General features: G+C 42.2%; 1 protein-coding gene across 1 annotated transcript; it reads right to left on the bottom strand.

Moving 5' to 3' along the window:
- Positions 1-6471: 6471 nt before the first annotated feature.
- Positions 6472-17180, bottom strand: LOC109865959 (SWI/SNF-related matrix-associated actin-dependent regulator of chromatin subfamily E member 1). The gene is made up of 11 exons (XM_020454475.2): positions 16969-17180; positions 15857-15908; positions 15439-15491; positions 14823-14927; positions 13834-13914; positions 13378-13509; positions 12984-13155; positions 9731-9903; positions 9432-9533; positions 8530-8770; positions 6472-8321 (listed from the first exon to the last, which is right to left on the bottom strand). Exons 2-11 carry the CDS (start codon positions 15861-15863, stop codon positions 8098-8100), a joined length of 1290 nt encoding a protein of 429 aa, XP_020310064.1. The 5' UTR covers positions 15864-15908; positions 16969-17180; the 3' UTR covers positions 6472-8097.
- Positions 17181-18200: the final 1020 nt, after the last annotated feature.

Genomic DNA, 18200 nt, shown 5'->3' with positions numbered 1-18200 from the left:
AAATTGGGCGTGCAAAATTATTCAGCCCCCTTAAGTTAATACTTTGTAGCGCCACCTTTTGCTGCGATTACAGCTGTAGGTCGCTTGGGGTATGTCTCTATCAGTTTTGCACATCGAGAGACTGACTTTTTTACCATTCCTCCTTGCAAAACAGCTCGAGCTCAGTGAGGTTGGATGGAGAGCATTTGTGAACAGCAGTTTTCAGTTCTTTCCACAGATTCTCGATTGGATTCAGGTCTGGACTTTGACTTGGCCATTCTAACACCTGGATATGCTTATTTTTGAACCATTCCATTGTAGATTTTGCTTTATGTTTTGGATCATTGTCTTGTTGGAAGACAAATCTCCGTCCCAGTCTCAGGTCTTTTGCAGACTCCATCAGGTTTTCTTCCAGAATGGTCCTGTATTTGGCTCCATCCATCTTCCCATCAATTTTAACCATCTTCCCTGTCCCTGCTGAAGAAAAGCAGGCCCAAACCATGATGCTGCCACCACCATGTTTGACAGTGGGGATGGTGTGTTCAGGGTGATGAGCTGTGTTGCTTTTACACCAAACATAACGTTTTGCATTGTTGCCAAAAAGTTCAATTTTGGTTTCATCTGACCAGAGCACCTTCTTCCACATGTTTGGTGTGTCTCCCAGGTGGCTTGTGGCAAACTTTAAACAACACTTTTTATGGATATCTTTAAGAAATGGCTTTCTTCTTGCCACTCTTCCATAAAGGCTAGATTTGTGCAATATACGACTGATTGTTGTCCTATGGACAGAGTCTCCCACCTCAGCTGTAGATCTCTGCAGTTCATCCAGAGTGATCATGGGCCTCTTGGCTGCATCTCTGATCAGTCCTCTCCTTGTATGAGCTGAAAGTTTAGAGGGACGGCCAGGTCTTGGTAGATTTGCAGTGGTCTGATACTCCTTCCATTTCAATATTATCGCTTGCACAGTGCTCCTTGGGATGTTTAAAGCTTGGGAAATCTTTTTGTATCCAAATCCGGCTTTAAACTTCTTCACAACAGTATCTCGGACCTGCCTGGTGTGTTCCTTGTTCTTCATGATGCTCTCTGAGCTTTTAACGGACCTCTGAGACTATCACAGTGCAGGTGCATTTATACGGAGACTTGATTACACACAGGTGGATTGTATTTATCATCATTAGTTATTTAGGTCAACATTGGATCATTCAGAGATCCTCACTGAACTTCTGGAGAGAGTTTGCTGCACTGAAAGTAAAGGGGCTGAATCATTTTGCACGCCCAATCATTCAGTTTTTGATTTGTTAAAAAAGTTTGAAATATCCAATAAATGTCGTTCCACTTTATGATTGTGTCCCACTTGTTGTTGATTCTTCACAAAAAAATACAGTTTTATATCTTTATGTTTGTAGCCTGAAATGTGGCAAAAGGTCGCAAAGTTCAAGGGGGCCAAATACTTTCGCAAGGCACTGTAACACCATTACGCTTGTGCTGTTGAGGCTTATTTTACTTTGTAGTCTACACTGAAGAAAATGCTAGATCGGTTCATTGAGAACACAATATATATATAGGTCCTAAATTGGTGTAGATTTGGTTTCTCACCTCGCCGTTACAACCCCATTGCTTATCAATAGACTTAGATGTTGATGAAATTGCCCGTGCCATCTCCGATTGAGTTTACAGCTGATGTTGGATTAAAAGCCATTAGCCACCTTGATTTTAATTGTATTTTTTAAAACTTTGGTCTACTATTTTCTATTGTCTTCAGTTTATCCTCACCCCTGCCTGTACTTTCAGGTGGAGCAGGGATGAAGGTAAGGAAAATCTCTCCGGGTCAAACAGGGCATACTGATTATCATTACAATACATGTACTGTATGTACTCTTAGAAAAAACGGTTCCAAAAGGGTTCTTCAACCGACCCCATAGGAGAACCCTTTTTGGTTCCAGGTAGAACCCTTTTTGGTTCCAGGTAGAATCCTTTTTGGTTCCAGGTAGAACCCTTTTTGGTTCCAGGTAGAACCCTTTTTGGTTCCAGGTAGAATCCTTTTTGGTTCCAGGTAGAACCCATTTTGGTTCCAGGTAGAACCCTTTTTGGCTCCAGGTAGAACCCTTTTTGGCTCCAGGTAGAACCCTTTTGGTTCCAGGTAGAATCCTTTTTGGTTCCAGGTAGAACCCTTTTTGGTTCCAGGTAGAATCCTTTTTGGTTCCAGGTAGAACCCTTTTTGGCTCCAGGTAGAACCCTTTTTGGTTCCAGGTAGAACCCTTTTTGGTTCCATGTAGAACCCTTTTTGGTTCCAGGTAGAACCCTTTTGGCTCCAGGTAGAACTATTTTGGTTTGTACTTAAGATTGGATGTTGGAGATATGTTGGATGAAAAGGCTGTATTACAAAGTCTGTATAAAATGAAATCTTCAGCATAGCAAATAACCCACTTTGAGATACATTTAGCTAGAATAAAAGTACAAGTATAACTAAAAAACAAATACGGAAAAGTATTTACTGCATAAGTAAGTGACAAACCAGATGGATGCTCATTCTGTAAACAGCATGCATTGAAGGGACTATTTTCAAGTGTCTTACCAAAACAGGCCTCCCAGAGCAAGTGGCTGATATGCAGAGAACTTCAAAGGTGAGACAGACTCATTACAATCAATGCTTCATGTGTGTTTAATTCAAAATATTAGAGATAAACGAATGTTTCTTCATGTCCCCTTTGACAACCTCGACAAATAAGGGATTTCTCCAAATGTCCCTTTCACCAATACTCATACGGTATATGTTGGTCATTGTGTTAACCACCACAACACTTTTGCTTAGGCAGTTGTGGCAGTACCGCTGCTGTCTTAGTTGACCTTTTTGTCGGTAAAGGGCATGTTCAGTCTTATTCTCCCCTACTCTCCGCCAACTCTGCGCAAGTTGCACACCTGTCTGCCCGTGCGGTTGCGGCTTTGAGTTTTCAAGGCGCTCAGGAAAAGAAACCAGCCAAGAAACACTAACCACAATTCGTTGCAACAGGTTGACTGCTGCAGAGGGACAACTGTGCACATCTGCACTTACACTAAAGCTGTGACAAATCTCATCGCTATTGCAGAAAGCAGATCATAGAAATATCATTATTAGAACGGACAATTAATAAGCTGCCAAAAAAAATTGGACTGGTACACTCATGGGTAAACTCAATAGGTCACCGGTCCACCCATCACAGATGTTCACTTTCTACTAATTCAAATGCTATGGGGCTGCCGGTATGGTTCCTGCACATGGAATCTAGCTGCAAAAAGTGACAGATGTTTTTTTTTCTAAGTGTGCTAACAGGAAGACGACTGTGGCTGTTGATCCTCTACCTGTCTCTTAGATGTGTATATATTTTACCTGTCCTCTTTATCAGTTTACCTTCTACCTGTCCTCTTTATCAGTTTACTTTCTACCTGTCCTCTTTATCTGTTTATCTTCTACCTGTCTCTCTTTGTTTATCTTCTACCTGTCTCCTTTGCTCACATCAGGTCGATACAATGTAAATACTGTTGGTTAAAAACATGTTAACTACAACAGAGAACACTACTTCAGACAGCTGGAAAGAGTGGTGCTTGTATTGAAAACAGGAAACCCACTTCCTTGTACCTTGTAGATCAGAGGACACAGACCAGTGGACCAAATCTTTAACAAATGGTTTCAAATCTGTCGTCAGTATTGGGTGCCATAGATAGTGTGTGATAAGTCATTGGAAGTGTAACACATTCTGCCTAGAGATCATGTCTCTTGAAAGCTGGCCAGTTCAAATGGGTCACAATTTGCACAGGGCTAGGATAACACAGTGCCACCGAGGATAACAGTGCCACCGACGTCTACTGTCCCCACATGCGTCAATATGTCCACCATTGTTCCTGTACTCAATAAAGGAAAGGTAATTGAACTAAATGACTATCGCCCCGTAGCACTCACTTCTGTCATCGTGAAGTGCTTTGAGAGACTAGTCACGGATCATATCACCTCTACCTTACCTGACACCCTAGACCCACTTCAATTTGCATACCACCCCAATAGATCCACAGACGATGCAATCGACACTGCACACTGCCCTATCCCATCTGGACAAGAGGAATACCTATGTAAGAATGCTGTTCATTGACTATAGCTCAGCCTTCAACACCATAGTACCCTTCAAGCTCATCATTAAGCTAGAGGCCCTGGGTCTGAACCCTGCCCTGTGCAACTGGGTCCTGGACTTCCTGACGGGCCATCAAGGACAACAACCACCCGAACCACACTGCCTGTTTTCCCCGCTATTTTCCCCGCTATCATCCAGAAGGCGAGGTCAGTACAGGTGCATCGAAGCAGGGACCGAGAGACTGAAAAACAGCTTCTATCTCAAAGCCATCAGACTGTTAAATACTGTTAAATAGCCATCACTAGCACATTAGAGGCTGCTGCCCTATATACATAGACTTTAATAATGGAACACTTGTCACTTTAATCATGTTTACATATTTGCGTTACTCATCTCATATGTACAGTGCCTTGCGAAAGTATTCGGCCCCCTTGAACTTTGCGACCTTTTGCCACATTTCAGGCTTCAAACATAAAGATATAAAACTGTATTTTTTTGTGAAGAATCAACAACAAGTGGGACACAATCATGAAGTGGAACGACATTTATTGGATATTTCAAACTTTTTTAACAAATCAAAAACTGAAAAATTGGGCGTGCAAAATTATTCAGCCCCTTTACTTTCAGTGCAGCAAACTCTCTCCAGAAGTTCAGTGAGGATCTCTGAATGATCCAATGTTGACCTAAATGACTAATGATGATAAATACAATCCACCTGTGTGTAATCAAGTCTCCGTATAAATGCACCTGCACTGTGATAGTCTCAGAGGTCCGTTAAAAGCGCAGAGAGCATCATGAAGAACAAGGAACACACCAGGCAGGTCCGAGATACTGTTGTGATGAAGTTTAAAGCCGGATTTGGATACAAAAAGATTTCCCAAGCTTTAAACATCCCAAGGAGCACTGTGCAAGCGATAATATTGAAATGGAAGGAGTATCAGACCACTGCAAATCTACCAAGACCTGGCCGTCCCTCTAAACTTTCAGCTCATACAAGGAGAAGACTGATCAGAGATGCAGCCAAGAGGCCCATGATCACTCTGGATGAACTGCAGAGATCTACAGCTGAGGTGGGAGACTCTGTCCATAGGACAACAATCAGTCGTATATTGCACAAATCTGGCCTTTATGGAAGAGTGGCAAGAAGAAAGCCATTTCTTAAAGATATCCATAAAAAGTGTTGTTTAAAGTTTGCCACAAGCCACCTGGGAGACACACCAAACATGTGGAAGAAGGTGCTCTGGTCAGATGAAACCAAAATTGAACTTTTTGGCAACAATGCAAAACGTTATGTTTGGCATAAAAGCAACACAGCTCATCACCCTGAACACACCCATCCCCACTGTCAAACATGGTGGTGGCAGCATCATGGTTTGGGCCTGCTTTTCTTCAGCAGGGACAGGGAAGATGGTTAAAATTGATGGGAAGATGGATGGAGCCAAATACAGGACCATTCTGGAAGAAAACCTGATGGAGTCTGCAAAAGACCTGAGACTGGGACGGAGATTTGTCTTCCAACACGACAATGATCCAAAACATAAAGCAAAATCTACAATGGAATGGTTCACAAATAAACATATCCAGGTGTTAGAATGGCCAAGTCAAAGTCCAGACCTGAATCCAATCGAGAATCTGTGGAAAGAACTGAAAACTGCTGTTCACAAATGCTCTCCATCCAACCTCACTGAGCTCGAGCTGTTTTGCAAGGAGGAATGGTAAAAAATGTCAGTCTCTCGATGTGCAAAACTGATAGAGACATACCCCAAGCGACTTACAGCTGTAATCGCAGCAAAAGGTGGCGCTACAAAGTATTAACTTAAGGGGGCTGAATAATTTTGCAATTTTGCATAAGTTTGAAATATCCAATAAATGTCGTTCCACTTCATGATTGTGTCCCACTTGTTGTTGATTCTTCACAAAAAAATACAGTTTTATATCTTTATGTTTGAAGCCTGAAATGTGGCAAAAGGTCGCAAAGTTCAAGGGGGCCGAATACTTTCGCAAGGCACTGTATATACTGTACTCTATCGCATTCTACTGTGTCTAAGTCTATGCTGCTCTGACATTGCTCACCCAAATATTTATATATACTTAATTCCATTCCTTTACTTTAGACGTGTGTGTATATGTTGTGAAATTGCTAGATATTACTGTTAGATATTACTGAACTGTCAGAGCTAGAAACACAAGCATTTCGCTACACCCGCCATAACATCTGCTAAACACGTGTATGTGACAAATACATTTGATTTGAATTCCAACATGGAATTATCCTCGGTCACCTCAGCCTGAGTGTGGGAATAACTGTTAATATGAACAAACACGAACACATAAAGGATTACCAGTTTTATACGCAATGCGCGAGACATTGAAAACAAACCCTGTCGTCAACAACTTCATGTCAGGGTAGAAAAGTTTATTGGTATAAATGTGGCAAACAAAATCGATTTTTAAGACAGTATGTTGATGACTCACTCTGCTCTTCCAAGTAGCTTTAGGACGAGATGAAAAACCACTCACGCAAACCTTCTAACGCGGCTTCTTACATTGCATATTAACATTTAAGAGTTTGTTCTGGGTCGAACATTGTACTACTGGTCATAACAACATAACACTGAAAGGTTGTTCGAAGCATACCGCTTTTGATTTGATTGAGAGCTAGCAGACTTTAGAACACTGACTGTTAAGAGCACTGTACAGCATGGATGGACTCGTAGCATTACAACAGGTTGGTGGAAGGAGGGGCTGGGCCCAGGACTCACAATACACAAGAATAATAATAAATCATGAAAACAACTACTTATTTCTATTAACTCCTGAGACAATACTGTCACTTAATACTGATACTTAAGAGTAAACATGACAAAATATCGAGAGAGAGTCACACTACCCCTTCCGTTACTAAGCAAACTCTTCCATTTGAGGAGTTGCGACACCATGCAAAAATAACATTGAAAGCAACAATAACATTGAAAGCAACAATAACATTACACTCCAAAGAACAAGTAATTAAACATTGAACAACTTGTTTTTTTGTGAGTTTTTACAACCAGCCTCAATCGGTAAGATTAATGGTGTCTGCCAGATATAGTACCATAGTGTCTGCCAGATATAGTACCATAGTGTCTGCCAGATATAGTACCATAGTGTCTGCCAGATATAGTACCATAGTGTCTGCCAGATATAGTACCATAGTGTCTGCCAGATATAGTACCATAGTGTCTGCCAGATATAGTACCATAGTGTCTGCCAGATATAGTACCATAGTGTCTGCCAGATATAGTACCATAGTGTCTGCCAGATATAGTACCAGAGTGTCTGCCAGATATAGTACCATAGTGTCTGCCAGATATAGTACCATAGTGTCTGCCAGATATAGTACCATAGTGTCTGCCAGATATAGTACCAGAGTGTCTGCCAGATATAGTACCATAGTGTCTGCCAGATATAGTACCATAGTGTCTGCCAGATATAGTACCATAGTGTCTGCCAGATATAGTACCAGAGTGTCTGCCAGATATAGTACCATAGTGTCTGCCAGATATAGTACCATAGTGTCTGCCAGATATAGTACCATAGTGTCTGCCAGATATAGTACCATAGTGTCTGCCAGATATAGTACCATAGAATAAGACAAGAGATATGTTTTGATATATTGACAGGTGATGGATGGTTGCTATCGACTGGCACTGCGGTCTGTGATAGAAATACGGTGAATTCACCGTATGAATTGTGACTCAATTTAAATGACATTCACTTTAGTTGGGACAATTGCTTTGCTTTGTGGACTTGGAGCGCTTCGCAAATTGACAGCAGGTCTATTTTGACCCTGCCAACAGAGCTCTGAAGATTCAACCAATTGCATCAAACTTCCCATCGGAAATAAAAACCCATCTAAACACAGCTTTTGTTCACATAGATACTAATGTACAATGTGTTATCATCAGAGTGGGACTGTAGAGATGGAATGATACATCATGGACATTTCTCGGCCCTAAGGTCAGAGGTCGACTCCTCAGTGGGCGGTAGGGCGTGCCCTGCTCGGCCCCTCTGAGGCTGCTGGCTCGCTGGGCGGGGCGTCCTCCGTCATAGCAGAGGTGGTCTCCGACCCCGTGTTACTGTCACTGGTGCCGTCCTCCATCACCCCTTCCGGAACACTCTCCTTGTCCTCCGACGGCGCCCCCTCCTCAACCTCACTGGCAGGACGAGCCGTCGACTCCTCCGATGCCTTTGACTTCTCTGTAACCAAGAAAGCAGGAAATATTAGGGGACAGCAAACACGTTTGAACCGATGTGGTTTCAAAAGTATACAATAACATTGTAAAATGCGCTCAGCAGACAATCTCCCAAGAGATGCATCTCCCCCCTATACCTAACTCAGGGGACCTGACCAGAACTATACATTAAAATACCATACGGTTTAGTGATTAATACTGTTGGGCCTCACCACCAGTATCCATGGGGCTGGGTTCCGTCTCCTCTCTCTCCTTGTTGCTGCTGTCACTGACAGACACCTGTTGGCTCTTGCTGCCATTTGACGGGCCAACTGGTTTCTCCTCCTCCTCCAGGCTAGAGGACGTGGACGCCTCCTTCTCCCGCTCCGACAGGCGCCTGCGGGATGCATCCTCTGCTGCAGCGACCTCTGCAGATATCTTCTCCATGTCCACCTCTACTTTCATACAACACAGCTGGGCGCAGAGTAGCAACACGTTGAATCTCCCCGCCAGGGGATTAATGCTGGGGATTCATGCTATTAATCTTACAATCAATCTCACACCTGTGCAACTGTGATTAGTAACAGTGAGACAGTGAGTAGCAAGTGCAATGTTGACACCTTGATCAGATTTGGCACAGTTCCTGTTTCCTCTACAATGATACCACATTGCAGGGCACTTAACCAACTGTTCCCTGGGCGCCGTGGATGTCGATTAAGGCAGGCCTCCGCACCTCTCTAATTCAGAGGGGTTGGGTTAAATGCGGAAGACACATTTCATTTGAATGCATTCAGTTCTACAACTGACTAGGTATTCCCCCTTTCAATCATTTTATTTCATTGAGTTGCCCATTGTGAAGCATAGAGGAAGTAAATTGACTCGAAGTAAATGGCGCCACCTGGGGTATGGACTACACAGTGCAGCATCTGGATTCAGAACTGCAGTCAATTCACTTTTTAATTCTAAGTGATGCCGCCGCGTGTTTGCCAGGACACGTGGATAAAGTTAGCAGCTGCGAGATCTCTACAATGCAGAACGTGGCCCATTCCAAATAGCCTGAGGTCAACGCTGTAATATTTACTATGTGCAACATTAATAGATTTTGCGTACAAGTTCCCGGATGATGATCCCATACCCTTTTCAGCTCGCCGTTGAAAGTCTCTGTGGCATCGATGAATTTCCTTTTCTTGTCCTGGTGGCGGTCTTCAATCTGAAGTAGCTCCGCCTCCAGCTTCCTCTGTGGACCAGACAGACAGACAGAGACCTGCCAATTTACCTGACTGATTACCTGTTTTTAATTGCTACTCAATTATCAAATAAGGAGAAAGGATCTGATTTCCAGGTTACCATGACAACAACGCCATGACTGGGTATCTATATGTCTCTCGGAAGACTGATAGAAGACTGACTGAAGACTGACAGACACCAGCGTACCTGGTGCACCATAAGAGACTGGACCTGCCGTTTCAAGACCTGCATGCGGGCGGTAGTGACGACGGAGCGCACGTCGGGGACCACGCTCTCGCTCAGGATCTCGCTGATCAGCCGGTGGTTGCGCTGGAAACGGGCGGCAGCCGAGTGCTTCGTGGAGAATCCGTCGTCGTAATCTGGGAGAGCGAATGGAAAAGGCATGTGGCGGGTGCCGTGTGTCTATCAGGGCTCAGCGAACACAACGGTCAATGGGTAAAGAGGGGAGAGATCCCACCACAACAAGTGTAGATGTGGTCGGCTTCCGGAAAGAAATCTGATCTGGCATATCTTAATCGGACGTAGTTTAACATTGACATACAGTGGGGCAAGAAAGTATTTAGTCAGCCACCAATTGTGCAAGTTCTCCCACTTAAAAAGATGAGAGAGGCCTGTAATTTTCATCATAGGTACACTTCAACTATGACAGACAAAATGAGAAAAAAAATCCAGAAAATCACATTGTAGGATTTTTTATGAATTTATTTGCAAATTATGGTGGAAAATAAGTATTTGGTCACCTACAAACAAGCAGGAATTCTGGCTCTCACAGACCTGTAACTTCTTCTTTAAGAGGCTCCTCTGTCCTCCACACGTTACCTTTATTAATGGCACCTGTTTGAACTTGTTATCAGTATAAAAGACACCTGTCCACAACCTCAAACAGTCACACTCCAAACTCCACTATGACCAAGACCAAAGAGCTGTCAAAGGACACCAGAAACAAAATTGTAGACCTGCACCAGGCTGGGAAGACTGAATCTGCAATAGGTAAGCAGCTTGGTTTGAAGAAATCAACTGTGGGAGCAATTATTAGGAAATGGAAGACATACAAGACCACTGATAATCTCCCTCGATCTGGGGCTCCACGTAAGATCTCACCCCGTGGGGTCAAAATAATCACAAGAACGGTGAGCAAAAATCCCAGAACCACACGGGGGGACCTAGTGAATGACCTGCAGAGAGCAGGGACCAAAGTAACAAAGCCTACCATCAGTAACACACTACGCCGCCAGGGACTCAAATCCTGCAGTGCCAGACGTGTCCCCCTGCTTAAGCCAGTACATGTCCAGGCCCGTCTGAAGTTTGCTAGAGAGCATTTGGATGATCCAGAAGCAGATTGGGAGAATGTCATATGGTCAGATGAAACCAAAATATAACTTTTTGGTAAAAACTGAACTCGTCATGTTTGGAGGACAAAGAATGCTGAGTTGCATCCAAAGAACACCATACCTACTGTGAAGCATGGGGGTGGAAACATCATGTTTTGGGGCTGTTTTTCTACAAAGGGACCAGGACGACTGATCCGTGTAAAGGAAAGAATGAATGGGGCCATGTATCGTGAGATTTTGAGTGAAAACCTCCTTCCATCAGCAAGAACAATGAAGATGAAATGTGGCTGGGTCTTTCAGCATGACAATGATCCCAAAGACACCGCCCGGGCAACGAAGGAGTGGCTTCGTAAGAAGCATTTCAAGGTCCTGGAGTGGTCTAGCCAGTCTCCAGATCTCAACCCCATAGAAAATCTTTGGAGGGAGTTGAAAGTCCGTGTTGCCCAGCAACAGCCCCAAAACATCACTGCTCTAGAGGAGATCTGCATGGAGGAATGGGCCAAAATACCAGCAACAGTGTGTGAAAACCTTGTGAAGACTTACAGAAAACGTTTGACCTCTGTCATTTCCAACAAAGGGTATATAACAAAGTATTGAGATAAACTTTTGTTATTGACCAAATACTTATTTTCCACCATAATCTGCAAATAAATTAATAAAAAATCCTACAATGTGATTTTCTGGAATTTTCTTTCTCACTTGTCTGTCATAGTTGAAGTGTACCTATGATGAAAATTACAGGCCTCTCTCATCTTTTTAAGTGGGAGAACTTGCACAATTGGTGGCTGACTAAATACTTTTTTGCCTCACTGTACCTACGTTTGGTTGAACCATTTATATATCAGTCGGAAATGTCTGCAAATTTGGCTATTTACATGTTTGTCGCATGAATATACTTGAATATACACATTTGCAAAGGAAGTTTCACCACTGTTGTTGTGAATGGTATTGATATCCATGTGTGGGTAGAGAGATAAAGATACATTTTCCTCTCTCGCTGCCTCTCAAAAACCTTACTCATTTACTCCAGAAACGTCTTGGTGGTTTTTACTGGCGCTTGTGCTCTTATTGTTTCCCAGTTAAACTAGAGGATGTTGCGAAACTAAGTGAACATCCAAGCTTTTAAGCACATAACACTTTTATTTTAAATCCAGGGTCAAATGAAGCTGTCCTCTGTAACACTAGCATCAAAGTAAGTCATAAAATGTAGGAGAAGAAATTGTCTCTTTAATAAGGTCAACTTCTTATTGAACACATGGAGAATTCATTAATTCCACGTTGGGCCAAAAGTCATTCAATTGACAAAACAAATCTAAAAACTGCAGTGATTAAATAAAGTGATTTATTGCTCTACCCATTTCATTTGAAGTCTGTGAAGGATGCTACCCTTTGAAAATAGCAATGGGGGCAAGATGGTGCATTTGTCTGTGCATTTGGGAGCAAGAAATACAATTTTGCCTTCATATTAACATCGCACATTTTATGCTGGAGAAAGACGTCATTTGAAAATGATCATCATCTCCATCAACCTGTTCCATCGGTTGATCTTCACTTCCGATTTTCTTTGGGGTGCTTTTTCTCCAAAACCAACGGGAACTGTTTCTTCAGACTCTCCCCGTTCTCTGCAACTATTAAAGCAACTGATGTGGAAAATCTTTTTGAAGTCATCAATGTACAGCTTGTTGAGAAATGAACCCATAGGGATACTAACTATCACATTTTTATATCTTGGGTGTTTCCAACTTACCACAAGATTTTTTAAATCCATTTCCTGTTTACCATTATCCAGCTCGATACGAGACAAGCATCATTTCCTGTAGGGTGTAATTCAGGAGTCCAGTTTTGATGTATGTTTCTATGTGAATGTGTGTTGCCTTGTTTCTTACTGGATCTCAGTGAAGCCATTGATCCCAAATACAGGACCCAGACTTATACTACAGAGCTGAAATGGAGCGTGGCCTATAAGGTGAAGTAGCAAGTGTGACAAAACACGAAGAGGTAGTGCAGGGATAGAAATTGACACCAAGGTGATGTCACAGTTGCTGAAACATGGTGTGGGAACCAGTGTGACTGACATGGTAATACTAGTAGTGCTGAGAGCGTCTTACCATCTGGGTCGTCTGCTGGCTGGATACTCATGTACGGCTCGCCCTTGTCGAGACGAGACTGGCGTTGTCGGCTTTCCTCCTCCAGAGCGGCCTCGGCGCGGCTCTTAGCGTTGACGTAAGCCAGGTAGGCCGGAGAGTTGTGGTAGGCCTTCATGCTCTCATTGTACTCAATCTGTGGAGGAGAGACAAGGATGTGACAAAGGGAGAGACCTTTGACACGTGCGCCCTGCAATGCAAAAACAAACTCTTCGACATTGAAGAAAAGTTACTCAGTATTTTTTTACAAAGGAAGGAATGATGACTGGAGGGACCCTTCTGACAACTGTTGGAGACACTTGTTACTGGTCACCCATAACAACCCCGTAAATAAACACCCCGGTAAAAACAAACCAACCTTCTCTGCTTCGTAATCATTCAAGTAATCCTGTTTCTCCTCATCAGTGAGGTCCCTCCACATGCCACCGATTATCTTCCCAATTTCCCATAGTTTCAGATCGGGATTGGAGGCTTTTACTTGATCCCAAACCTGGTGATGAGAACCAGACATGGGCTCATTATCTCCACAAACCTATGGAGGCCGTGTTTAAACTCCACCTCCAGGGAGATATCCCATAGTCTGCCTGTGTGCTCTTAATAGCTAGGCTGCTGTATGTCTAGTTTCACAGTTCACACCTACCTGCATGGACACATGGGGCAGACGATGTGCAGTGTACATTAAGAGTGTTCGTCCCTAACCCTGGCTAAAGTGCTGCGTGTTATAGGGTATAGTACAGTATATTAATATGTCTTGCAATGGTGCGCACGATGGCGCAGTTTGGGTTTTAAGTAATGTTACGCGGAGACAACTTACCTTGCGACTATATCGCATGTATGGCATCAACGGCTTGTCTGGCGGCTTGGGTGGCTTTGGAATGTTTATTCCTGAAGAATTCTGGGAAATAAAAAGGCACTTTCTTTTTAGATTCAAAGTCAAAGTTAGGACACCAACTGGTGCTAAAAATGTCTAGTCATACAATTTTACACTAAGCAAAGTTTCGACTGAGAACCACCCTACAGGAAAATACGCAACCACATAGCTGATCATCCAACCTTCAACAAAGTATTTGTAAAAAATCCCAACAAAGACGCATCAAACTACAAAACCATCAGTTCAATCACCTCCATTTAATTAAAGCCTGTTTGAGCCCAACCAGTGTACAGAAGTCACACAGAGACTATGATTGAGTAACGCTGATGGAAGAATATACAAAATCTCCCTCAAGCTGAGATTGGCACACTGCGTGACATAATGCCATTATCAGAACCCGAGTGCCAACCACAGCTTGCATGCAGCGACTGAATTATTCCTGTAGCAGCCCAAACCCATGCCAAGCATTGGGTCTATAATGCCATGGCAACGCTGATGGCATGGGTTACTTAGCATGGCTATCAGCAATGCAGACTCTGAAGGGCAGGATCGAGCGATTTTGAACACACACAGATGGACACTTGGCCGGTCTGCACTAGTATGATGAAGTTAGCAGAGGAACGCTGGGATGGCATACATCTCAGAAAGCCTTGGTAATTGAATGGGTTAGACGAATCATACTGTCTGTCTGTTCAAGAATGTCTGCTCTTATAAGCCCTGGAAAAAATGACTATTTCTAAACAAAGACAAAGAGCAAAGTTGTCAAGAGCTGTTATAGCTTATATCTGCCTATACGTTATTACTGAGTTTTACTAAGCAAGCTAGATTAGGCTGTTTCAATCCAACAAGATGGTCATTTTAAATATTGATGTTAGTTTCCTTCTGTGTCTCGCGTTTTCATCCCGGTGTTTTCTCTACGTCGTTATTCCTACCGTTGCCCGACTGTTGTTGCTTGTTGTCCCTCCCAGCCTGTAGTTGTTGTAAGCCAGATGACTGTAGGGGTTGTACCCCACAAACCCGGGGGTGTTGGGCAATTGCTGATGGAAACAAATGAGACAGAAACACAGATGAGAAATGACATGAAATAATGGGGTGAAGCATATGACAAAATCAATGAAAAAACTGGTGAGAACACGAAGGTTGAAAAGCTGTAGAGATCAACTGAAAAAGACTTGCACTCATGCTGTAGCAACAAGAAGGATCATCAAGACAGCAATGTTATCTATACATTAGCGTTGTTTGTTATGAAAATAATGTATAGACTACACTCTACAGTATGTTGTATACGGTACCTCACATCTTAGGGAGTTGGAGCTTATTATCTGAGACTGCAAAGCCTATTGCATTGACCAATTCTACTGTGGTAACAGGACTATCTACAGGGTATACCGTATTAAATGGCCAAATGGATTCCACTTTTTAAAACAAAGTTAGCCCCCAAAAATGTGGACAGTAGCAAGTTAACATTGAAAGAGAATAGCCGGCATGAATGTTGTTATGGGACATCCCTTTCCAAATGGCTTCCCATGTGCCATCAGAAATACTTACTGTTGTAGGGGCTGGGGGAGGGGGAGGGGCATATGGCCTTTCTCTTTCTCTTTCTGTTTTGAAAGAAAAGGTGAGATTTTAAAATTGAGGCAAAAAGCCCCCTTTTTACATCTCTCAATGTTGATTAAATCAATCCCATCAAGGTAGATCTGAATTTTGTGATTTTCTATTTCTCTCTCAGCAAATACAAGACGGATAATTATTAACCTATCAATTATAATACTAGGAAATCATATAGGCTACCAGATGTTAATATTTCATGCCTGAAACTCAAATTTATTTTATTGTGATAACATATACATTTGTAAATTCACATTTTTGCAGCCATAGTTTCCCAGCTTTATCTGAGACCAAACAGAAGTACTCATATTTTCATTATCTGATGGCTAAACTTGTATAATTGCAAACAATGTCTTACTTGACATCTTGGCAGAGGGAGAATTCTATCAGTTTATTCCAGTCATTTGGGTCTGTAATAAACACATTATAATGGGGGAAAGCATTTAGGTGTTTCATTAACTTCATTTGTTATTACAGTACTTTAAAAATTGAATAGGAAAGAAAGTAAGTAGCTTGAGAGGGAGGACAAAAGAGATGTTGGTGCCAAAATGATGTCAGGCGACGTATGTGCAACATCACAACAGTGTCAGTGGACAGGCATGAACATGACAGGGGTTTGATGTGACGACTAGCAAGCTGTTCGCGTCCAAAAACATCGCTTACACTATTTGGAATGGCATTTGCTTATAATTGCACATGCGTCAATAAATGAGATACATGGAAATGCATTTGCTGAAAAATAAAGCTCTGTCATCTTGCGTAGTTGGCTGACACCCAGCTGTGCTAGCTAGCGAGGCTAGTAACGCTGAGCTAACTAACGTTACTTGCTTAGTATATGCAGCTACTAGCTATAGCTAGCCAGCTGGCTAACTTGGACCATCTGATCAGTAGATGATGAGCATGCAAACGTAGATAACACAATCAGTGAGCTTGGTAACTTTTGGAGAAGGCGAATAATCTGCAGTTTAAATGATTTAACAAAAGCTAAAATACAGAATATTGTATTTTGATGCTCCGCATACGTTGTCAGGTAGCTCGCATTAGCTTGCCACCAAGCATTCAGATCAAAGCAAGCTAACGTTAGCTGTCACTGAAACATTTCAATTTTGATTTGAGGCGTTAAAACAGCGGATTAACAGTGACTATACCCGAACCATTTTGGATGTGGATTTTGCAATAGAAAACCTTGGATCAGACCTTTTAGAAAGCACCATGCTAGCTTGATAGCCACTACCTCCTACGCTGTATATGAATAAGCTATTTGCTAGCTAGAGCTGTCACAATACAGGCACACCATCACCTTGCATGTATCTGTAAATCTGTTATTCAAACAAAAGTGGCATTTTACAAAAATTCTTGACATACAATTGAAAGACTATTCAACATAAATCAATTAATGAATACTATTGCTTTTCATATGTTGGTTAGTTCACATAGCAAGCAAGTGAAAGTAATGGCCAGCACACTCACCCCAAAATCCTTTGTCCCCCACCAGTGTGTGTGTGGCTAGAATCAGGTTTAGCTAGCAGAAACAGTCCTCAGAATGAAACATATATATATATTTATGGGGTCCACACAGATTTCAGTAGAATTTTCCAGAACTATTCCTTTCTCCTCTGTTAAGGGCATAATGTTTGCATTACACTCCAAGGCTAGCCTACTCTAAATTGAATCACCTAATTTCATTACTAACATTTTTTTCAATCAATATATTACTCAAATAAATTATACGTAATAAATACACATTTGTGATGATTTTGCAATATAATACTGAATTTGAGACTATCAAATTCATAATTAACCAATTACTGATTTGGAATCAGATCTTCTGAATTACATGGGTTCACTAGAGTGAACTACAGTATGAATGAATCAGTGATGAACATGAACATACAATAAAGAGGACATTGCAAGAATTCATGAACAATTTATAATTTATACATAACCGATATAAACAGCACTAATTGAACTATGCGGCTGCAGTTACACGATGACAGGTCTTGTCATTGGTGCACTGATCCAAGGTTGAGCTGCTATTGCTTATGGCAGAAGAATGAATCTTGGTAATTCATTCTGACCATACATTTTCATATTCCATGGCTTGCCAAGAGCTATTAGCCTTAGCTTCAAATTCCATATGATAAAAATGACAAAAATATTGCTTACGTCACCCAAGCATGAAACTTAGCTATATACATTCTGCTTCACTAACAAAAAAGGGCTTTCAGAAAAGCCAAGGCTGGTCTATTCATATCTCCTATTTTGTTAGCAGTGGCGATCTGTCATTCAGGGCCGATGTTGCAACAAAAAAAAAGAGCCATATCTCAGACTGGCCAATAAAAAGAAAAGATTAAGATGGGCAAAAGAACACAGACACTGGACAGAGGAACTCTGCCTAGAAGGCCAGCATGCCGGAGTCACCTCGTCACAGATGACGTTGAGTCTGGTGTTTTATGGATACTATTTAAAGAAGCTGCAAGTTGAGGACTTGTGAGGCGTCTGTTTCTCAAACTAGACACTCTAATGTACTTGTCCTCTTGCTCAGTTGTGCACCGGGGCCTCCCACTCCTCTTTCTATTCTGGTTAGGGCCAGTTTGTGCTGTTCTGTGAAGGGAGTAGTACACAGCACTATACGAGATCTTCAGTTTCTAGATAATTTCTCGCATGGAATAGCCTTCATTTCTCAGAACAAAAATAGACTG

Source organism: Oncorhynchus kisutch, linkage group LG20, assembly GCF_002021735.2.
Source record: "Oncorhynchus kisutch isolate 150728-3 linkage group LG20, Okis_V2, whole genome shotgun sequence".
NCBI classification, from domain to species: Eukaryota; Metazoa; Chordata; class Actinopteri; order Salmoniformes; family Salmonidae; genus Oncorhynchus; species Oncorhynchus kisutch.
The sequence above is the reverse complement of the archived record's forward strand: the minus strand, read 5'-3'. Positions and strand labels throughout refer to the sequence as shown.